At 38.1% G+C, this 9,612-nt stretch overlaps 1 protein-coding gene across 1 annotated transcript; it reads left to right on the top strand.

Annotated features, from left to right (window-relative positions):
* The first annotated feature begins 7,733 nt into the window (after window positions 1–7,733).
* LOC131930736 (low-density lipoprotein receptor-like) lies at window positions 7,734–9,098 on the top strand. Its single transcript, XM_059287337.1, has 2 exons — window positions 7,734–8,215; window positions 8,351–9,098. The coding sequence occupies exons 1-2, from the start codon at window positions 7,734–7,736 to the stop codon at window positions 9,096–9,098; spliced, it is 1,230 nt and encodes a 409-aa protein (XP_059143320.1).
* Window positions 9,099–9,612: the final 514 nt, after the last annotated feature.

Raw genomic sequence — 9,612 nt, 5'->3', positions numbered from 1 at the left:
GTTATGGTTGCTCCGTGGGGCGTTTTTTTTTTGTATAGTTTATTTTTTAAGTCTGTCGTTTTGTTTTGATTTCATGTTGTCTTATGTGTCTACACGTTAGTCAATCTTGAGACATTTGAACTACACACACACAACAAACAGGCGAGTTTGGCTCTCACACACAATGTAGAAAAGAAAGACGACAGGGATTGTCTAAGAAGAAGACATAGTTAACAAACATCTTCATATAGTGAAGGTTTACCCCCCCCCCCCCCCCCACTCCTGCAAGTGTAACACTTTGCAATAACATTTTGACACATGTCATAAAGATTTGACACTTGTCAGTACAGATTTGACACTTGTCAGTAAAGATTTGACACTTGTCAGTAAATATTTGACAATTTAAGTAAAGTTATGATACTTTCCAGTAAACATTTCAGACTTCCTATTTAAGACTTGACTTTCAAATAAAGTAATGACACCCTCCACTGCAGTTGTAACCTTTTAGTAAAGTTTTCACACCACTTTCGTAATGTTTGAACACCCTTTAATATAGTTCTGAGACATTAAAGTAAATTTCTGACACCATTTAGTAAAGTTTTGACACCGTCCAGTGTCGTAAAACTGTAAAGCTTTGACACCTTATAATAAACTTTGGCATCTTGTAAATATTTGAAACCCTCCTGTGACATATCTTTAACCACCCCCCCTCCCCCACGCTCCAGCCGGTAAAGTGTTGAACTTTATAGTAACTTTTAACGGTTTTAACATTTTCTTGTAAATTAACCCCCCCACCCCCTCCTTTTTTTACCTCCCCCCCCTCCCGGTAAAGTCTTAACACCTCCCAATAAACCCCTCGACACCGCCACGTCTAGCCTAAACAAAGTTGATGCCAGTCAGTTGAAGAAATGTGTCTAGAGTTCCCTCCCGCTAACACCCTGAGACTTCGCTCAGTGGTAAACATGTCTACAGATTATGGGTAATCTAAATGGACGCGTCACTTCAAATTTAAAGGATTTTCCCGATGTCTTTTAAATATGTATGGACGGGAAAATCTTTTTTTTCGGGAATTCCTTAAGTCTGGATAAAACAAACGAGCATCTCCCAAAGGTTGTAGATCCAAAGGTCAGTCTGAGTGCTAGCTGGTCAGTGTGTACACATTGGCTCTAATCAAGGGGGGGGGGGAGGGGGGCTAGAGGTCGAGGTCACCCGTACACAAGCAGTTACTGTTATTGTATCCCATTATATATTTAATTTTATGTATGTAACAGTGGCGTCGCAAGGTTGGGTGCTACCCGGTGCAGCACTTCATGGTGTCACCCCCTACCCTTTTTTCTCTCTGTAAATTTTGCAACTTTAAAGTGTAAGCATTTAATACTAATGATGTTTATTTATAGTGAGTTGTTAATACAGCTGGATATAGTATTGTTTTCTCTATAGTTTGCATGTTTACGTCAGGGTGTCACCCCCCCCCCTCCCCCTTGTTGGGATCGTCATTATATGCTTTAAAAACGTTTTAACTCTAATTAACCATTCATTGAACTGGCAAAAACATATGTATCCTAATTTATAAAAGCCCAATGTGCGCACATCTCTCTCTCTCTCTCTCTCTCTTTCTCTGTCCGCAAAAAATTTTCGCCGGACATCACGTCAGAATCGGCAGCGATATATGGAGAACTTTTTACGGACTTTTGTTGAAAATAATATGTTAGATGTTTTAAATGTATAACCACAATTTTACTTAAAGAAGAAAAATAAAAATTAAAGGCGTATTCGAATGTAGAGAAACAGTATTATTTATGCAACCGGAAAAGCATTAATACATGTGAAAAAGAACGCATAAAACTGTGACGTCGCTATTGCTTATACATTAACTAATGACGTCATCTGCTGTGTTTTGAATGAAAAGAAATGAACTATTTCATTCAAATTTGATTTAGATCTACGTACACTATGAAATGTATACAATACAATTTTTCCGGCCTAAACTCATAAAATTTATTTTATTTATTTGGATTCTAGATCTAGAGATTCTAGATCTAGACTAAATCTAAATCTAAATCTACGCAATAACTAGATCTAGACGTAGACGCTAAGATCTAGATTTAGACTCTAACTTCTCTAAAATCAATTCCAAAAATAAATTTCTATATTAGGACTAAACTATTTCAAGACTTATTTATTTTATACAAAATCTTTGTTTGGAACTGGCTAATTTGGGATAAAAAATTAATTTGAAAGAATAGGCATATTCGCGTAAGTTAAGATTTTAAAATACGTGTTTCATTCTCCGTATTTTATAAGTTGCCTAAATAGCGGAGATGTTAGTGTACATTAAACCACGCAGGTGGTGCGGGTTCGAGACACAGCAAGTCAACTTGGTTAATGTATTATTTTTTATTATGCTCGGGCTAAACTTAAAAAAAAAATTCTTTTAGAAATCTAGATCTAGATCTAGATTGTCGGGTGTCCGATAGGGCACTTCCCGGCGCCGCAGGCGCTTCAAATTTGGCACGATCTTGCCTTGATGCGACAGAACACGGGGGCCGGTTGGCCGAAAAGTCTACGATGTGGGGGTCAAAACTGACCTCGACTGACCGGTACCTTATATGAGCTATAAATCGAAAAAAAAATGTCCACGGAGGAACCTCTTCATAACTCTTGAGGTCGTAGACCGACCTTCGGGCGAATTAATTAAGCATTCAAATTCTCAATGTTTTCGAAAGCCTAAGCGAAGCTGGGCAGCATGCCTAGTTTTATATATCTTGCATTTTTTTTGGTATCTTGTTGTCACCCCCCAAATAGTTTCACCCCCGCCCCCCGCGACGCCTCTGGTATGTATTACGACATATTCTCAAGTATTATTTTCACGAATGATAAAACTGTATAGAGTAATACTGTATAAAACACATTGAACATAATATTTTAAAGTTTTAAAAAAAATCTACAGAAGTAAACTTTACACCTTTAAAAAAAAAGACCAACTCCATTATTCTTGAAGTTTTTCAACTCAAGCATTTAGGGTACTCGGCTAGAGCTGTAGATGAAAACTCGCCTAATTGAGTTTCATGTACAGCCTCATTAGTGGCAAGTTGACAATTATTTTAATTAAGAGAACTCAATAGTTGCTCACTTCATTAAGGCTGAGAACAGTGTAAGCGGTGCGACACATGTTTTAAACAAGACATTCAGGTCACCCCATTACAGGTGGGGCAGTGTGGAATGGTTTCTTGATGGGGGGGGGGGGGGGCTGTTATGAATGAGCCAGAATTAAGTTTTAGTGTTAGAAAAATTTATGTTTTTTGGTAGCTAAGCTTTAGCGTTATTAAATTATGGTAAATAAGCTTTAGCGTTATAATTTAAAGGTATGGTTAAGTGTTATAATTTAGGCTTAGAGGTATGGTAACTCATGTTAAGTGATATAATTAATGTTTAGAGGTATGGCACTTAACGTTTGACACTAAAACAGATGGTAAGTAACTATCTTGTGCGAATTACGTATTGTTGTATGTTGATAAAAGCAAGTACATGCACGAGTCAACTTTATCAACTGTTGAAAAAAAGATGATGATAAACGCTTACATCTACTGTACGGAAGTTATACACTTAAATTGTATGTGTACAGTTAAGTGTTTATGTTCAACAAACTCTATATTTACATGTAATTGTATGTGTACATGTACCTGTACGTAAGCATATAAATGTATGTGTACATGTAACTGTATGTGTACATGTACCTGTATGTGTACATGTACCTGTATGTGTAAATATACCTGTATGTGTACATATACCTGTATGTGAGCATATAACTGTATGTGTACATGTAACTGTATGTGTACTTGTACCTGTATGTGTACATATACCTGTATGTGTACATATACCTGTATGTGAGCATATAACTGTATGTGTACATGTAACTGTATGTGTACTTGTACCTGTATGTGTACATATACCTGTATGTGTACATGTACCTGTATGTGAGCATATAACTGTATGTGTACATACACCTGTATATGAGCATATAACTGTACCATATGTATATCTGCATATATCGTAGAAGTGCTAAAATTCTAATTAGTATAGAGATAGAAACCTGACACGCTTGAAAACGAAATTCCTAATTATGTATGCTAATAGAGCAATTGCCTTATTAATAAGTTAATTAATGGAGACCTGTTGATTAAATTGCATAATTGGTCGTGAGTAACATATTTACTTTGTCAGGGCAAATTTCACAAGGGCAACCATGTGTGCTTATTTGGTGTAAGTGTGAGTATGTGGTGTGTATGTATGTGTGTGTATGTGTGGATGTAAGGGTATGTAGTGTGTAAGTGTAAGTATACGGTGTGTATGTATGTGTATTTATGTGTGGATGTAAGGGTATGTATTGTGTAAGTGTGAGTATACGGTGTGTATGTATGTGTACGTATGTGTGTATGATTATGTAAGGGTATGTATTGTGTAAGTGTATGTGTATGAAAGTGTGTATGTAATTACAAGTATCAGTGAATTTGTGTAAGTGTATGTATGTGCATGAATGTATAAATGTATGTCTAAGTGTATATATAAGTGTATGTATGTCTGTGCATGATGAATATATGTCTATGCCAATGCATGTTTGAGTGCTATTTTAAAATGGGTGCAACAGTATTATGTGTATGTATAGTTGAAACCCTCCCACTAATATGATGTTACATACCTTCAACTCAGCGATCACTTGTGGTAGACAGAAAAACTTGGTGTTCCTGTAAAAGAAAAAAAAATTGTTTCATGTATATAAATATCTAGTTTTGTTCTTAAACGTGATTCTCAACAAAAATTCTCATTACCTTAATGACCCCCCCCCCCCATCAACTTTCATCACCCTAGCATTTATGATCGCCTTCGAGACCACACTCATTCCCCTCCCCATGTTTTCCCCCCTACATCTTTGCGCAAATAACTAATGACCATTCTGGTGTCACTTGGATTCGATCTCGAACTTTTCTCTCTAACCTTTAGTTCGTTTAGTCGCTTCCAACACAACAGGTGACAATTTTAATTAAACTAAACTCATTAGAGCCTGCACGTCTACTTCGCCAGGTAAACAGCGACATAGTTAATTAAATCGTACGAAATGCTAGAAAACTTAGAAGTCTGAGGTCCAGTTTTTTTAAATTAATGACTCAGCTAATTAACCAGTGCCCAGGTCATGACCTGTAGGGGCAAACAATCGGGCAGACGGCGATTGATTTTGGATATTTTATATTTCTAACAGCAGACGAGTCGGATAGTAAATAAATAATGGGATTTTCCCGATTAATAATACAGTAGGAGAAGTGATACATTTTGTTGGGTCAGCTAAAAATAGATTTTTTTTCCTCTTCTTTTTTGGTTGTAGGTTGACAGACAGGGGCGACTACTCAAGATGGAAAGTTCAGACAAAGGAAGGGGAAATAATTCATGCACGGAAGTCACAGTTTGGTGATTAATGTAAATGATACGTCAGTATGAGGCGGGTGTCTAGCGGATGGGTATGGGGTTGGGGGGGGGGGGGGGTAGATCAGAAAGGGTGACGTTAAAGGGTGCGCTTGTGTGTGGGGTGGGGGGGGGTCATGTCGACAGTTGTAAGGGATAGACCTATATTTAGACAATACCGTACTGGGCCATCTAGATTTTGGACATAAAACCGACACTTTTGGGCCATCTAGATTTCCGATAAATCGACATATTTTGGGCTCCAAGGTCTAATACAACGCTCGGTATTTTTAGAAGATCTAGATTTTTTTCGACAGGGACCGACAACTCTGTCGAACACGACTATCATTTTACACGAAGACGCTTGCCCAATTTGGTGATTGCTTCCCCTTGTTGATACTGCAGTCTTGTTCGAATAGAAAAAAAAAAGGGGGGGGGTGGTTTTTTTTCTTCTGTTCCAAGTTTAGTTTTCATGATTTCGTTATCGTTGATATCGTGTTAATTCTCTCCCTTTATTTCTTCTATTCCTATAAGGTATAGGACCGAGAGTATAGGACCGAGGGTATAGGACCGAGGGTATAGGACCTAGGGTATAGGACCGAGGGTATAGGACCGAGGTTATAGGACCGAGGGTATAGGACCTAGGGTATAGGACCTAGGGTATAGGACCTAGGGTATAGGACCGAGTCACACGATTTGTCCTGGTGGGTATAGGACCGAGTCACACGATTTGTCCTGGTGGGTATAGGACCTAGGGTATAGGACCGAGGGTATAGGACCGAGGGTATAGGACCTAGGGTATAGGACCTAGGGTATAGGACCGAGTCACACGATTTGTCCTGGTGGGTATAGGACCGAGTCACACGATTTGTCGTACATTTTATAGTACATACCATGACAATCACATCTCTCTTTCAAATGATTTCCGACTGCAAATGTTTATCTCCCCTCGTCCCTAACCCACAGGGAACCATTTAAAAAAAAACATTGTTTGATTGAGAAGTATGAAGTTACGTTTATATTATATTCAGGTTACATCACAGAAAAGTATATTTCTTATCACTGTAAAATCGAATAAGTAAGGCAAAGGTCAAAACTCAAATAAAAGTTTTAGAAAGTGGTCGAGTCAGAATGGATTAAATTTAAAAAAAAAATGGATAAAAGGAAAAGATAATTCTCTCCACTATCCCGGATGTTGCCTGATTATCTTGTCTTTTCTGTGAAGGCAGTGATTGGTGCAATTTTGTAATTTTATTTCAGTCGAACTATTATTGGTCATTGTAAGAAGCTAGCTACATTTAGCCATTATTTAGTCAGTCCACGCTCTTTTAAAAGTTATTTGAAGTTTTGGGTTTGATGTTAACATTTAAAAAAAAAAAACAAGATCAAGGTTTTCTGATTTTTTTTTTTCAAATTTGAGAATTATCTTTGTAAACTTAAAATGGCACCTGAACTTTTGTTATATAACTGTATAAAGACAAGGCTACACCAGGGTAAATGATATATTGGGTCACGTGGCGTATAACACAAATATCTGAATTTTCTCCATGCATGTCCTAATTGTTATACATTCCCATTTTCTCAACGTTATACTGTCCCATTTTCTTATGTTATACAGTCCCATTTTTGAGTTATACAGTCCCATTTTCACAATGTTAGAGGGGGTCCCATTTTTGTATATTCAAGTGGTCAGAGAAAGATAGATTAGAAGGAAGTAATTGGGCGTTTGTAGGCTGGACATATAGGTTTGGTCTGACGTAGTAAACTAATCTTTTTAATGAAATATTTAACTCACATGATTCACAATTAGCAATCTGCGTTACAAGGATTCCATATTTTAAGATGGGAAAAAAGTATGCTATGTTTAAAGATGTGTTGTAACATTTACGAGTGTCTGAGTTTATAATACATCAAAGTGTTATTAAACTTTGCTTGTTTGTGGTTTTATATCTTTTCATCTTCATACACTCGAATAGTTATATATATATATATATATATATATATATATATATATATATATATATATATATATATATAATATGTTTGTATACGTTTTATATTGGTAAACATTAGCTTCACACAGCTACTAGCGATCGTAATACACCAGCATATAAAGGGAGAACATTTTTTTTGTACGATGAGATTTTTAAAGGATAAAACCAACCTTGACTGTTGAACAATCAGAGTAGAGAAAAAATGAGGTTAATTGATATCGTGTAATTGCTGTTAGAAAACGCTGAGATAATTGTCGTCTGCTACAATCTGCTGCTGGCGGTGTCGTCTTAGCAGACGATAAGATGGCGGGTATGTTGTGTGATGGTAGAGACAACTTGTGTGATGGTAGAGACTTGTGTGATGGTAGAGACAACTTGTGTGATGGTAGAGACAACTTGTGTGATGGTAGAGACCACTTGTGTGATGGTAGAGACTTGTATGATGGTAGAGACAACTTGTGTGATGGTAGAGACCACTTGTGTGATGGTAGAGACAACTTGTGTGATGGTAGAGACAACTTGTGTGATGGTAGAGACCACTTGTGTGATGGTAGAGACTTGTATGATGGTAGAGACAACTTGTGTGATGGTAGAGACCACTTGTGTGATGGTAGAGACAACTTGTGTGATGGTAGAGACCACTTGTGTGATGGTAGAGACTTGTGTGATGGTAGAGACCACTTGTGTGATGGTAGAGACAACTTGTGTGATGGTAGAGACCACTTGTGTGATGGTAGAGACAACTTGTGTGATGGTAGAGACAACGTGTGTGATGGTAGAGAATTGTGTGATGGTAGAGATGACTAGTGTGATGGTAGAGACAACTTGTGTGATGGTAGAGAATTGTGTGATGGTAGAGATGACTAGTGTGATGGTAGAGACAGCTTGTGTGATGGAAGAGACAACTTGTGTGATGGTAGAGACAACTTGTGGGATGGTAGAGACTTGTATGATGGTAGAGACTTGTGTGATGGTAGAGACTTGTGTGATGGTAGAGACTTGTGTGATGGTAGAGACAACTTGTGTGATGGTAGAGACAACTTGTGTGATGGTAGAGACTTGTATGATGGTAGAGACTTGTATGATGGTAGAGACTTGTATGATGGTAGAGACAACTTGTGTGATGGTAGAGACTTGTGTGATGGTAGAGACTTGTATGATGGTAGAGACAACTTGTGTGATGGTAGAGACAACTTGTGTGATGGTAGAGACTTGTATGATGGTAGAGACAACTTGTGTGATGGTAGAGACAACTTGTGTGATGGTAGAGACAACTTGTGTGATAGTAGAGACTTGTGTGATGGTAGAGACTTGTGTGATGGTAGAGACAACTTGTGTGATGGTAGAGACAACTTGTGTGATGGTAGAGAATTGTATGATGGTAGAGACTTGTGTGATGGTAGAGAATTGTGTGATGGTAGAGACTTGTGTGATGGTAGAGACTTGTATGATGGTAGAGACTTGTGTGATGGTAGAGACTTGTGTGATGGTAGAGACAACTTGTGTGATGGTAGAGACTTGTGTGATGGTGGAGACAACTTGTGTGATGGTAGAGAATTGTGTGATGGTAGAGACGTGTGTGATGGTAGAGACAACTTGTGTGATGGTAGAGACTTGTGTGATGGTGGAGACAACTTGTGTGATGGTAGAGACTTATTTGTGTCGTAATGTGTGCAGTATGTTTGGTGGGAGTGTTAACAGTGTGTTTTATGGTTGCTATAGACGCCATCGAGTTAAAGTGTTCAACCATCTAGTCTAGGAAATCCGTACATTTAATTTACATTACATTGCCTATAGGCTGTACAAATCAAAATCACATGGATCTTGTTCACTATAGTAGACTTTAATGCCTGTTTTACTTGTAACAATTAAACAAGTAATTAAGTCACGATGTGGAGTTTATGGAATGATTGAGTTTTGATGGAATGGAAAAAGGGGCTATAACCTTAATGCGTGGTCTTATCGTAATGATGGCTACATAAATTATTTTATCAGGTGGGTGCCTACATAATGGGGAACGTGTGTGGGCAAGTGTGAAGTATGTGGTGTGTTGGGGTTGGACGAGTGGGGAGGGGGTGGACGTGTGGGGGTGGGTGGGGGTTTGAGGAGTGGGGGGGGGGGGGGGTGTGGGGTGGAGGAGTGGAGGGGTTGGAGGTTTTAATGTAATCTTTTTCAACGTGCA

Source organism: Physella acuta, unplaced genomic scaffold (genome assembly GCF_028476545.2).
Source record: "Physella acuta isolate Inbredline_101_S28 unplaced genomic scaffold, ASM2847654v3 ptg000100l, whole genome shotgun sequence".
Taxonomy (NCBI): Eukaryota; Metazoa; Mollusca; class Gastropoda; family Physidae; genus Physella; species Physella acuta.
This window is presented reverse-complemented; position numbering and strand designations above follow the sequence as displayed.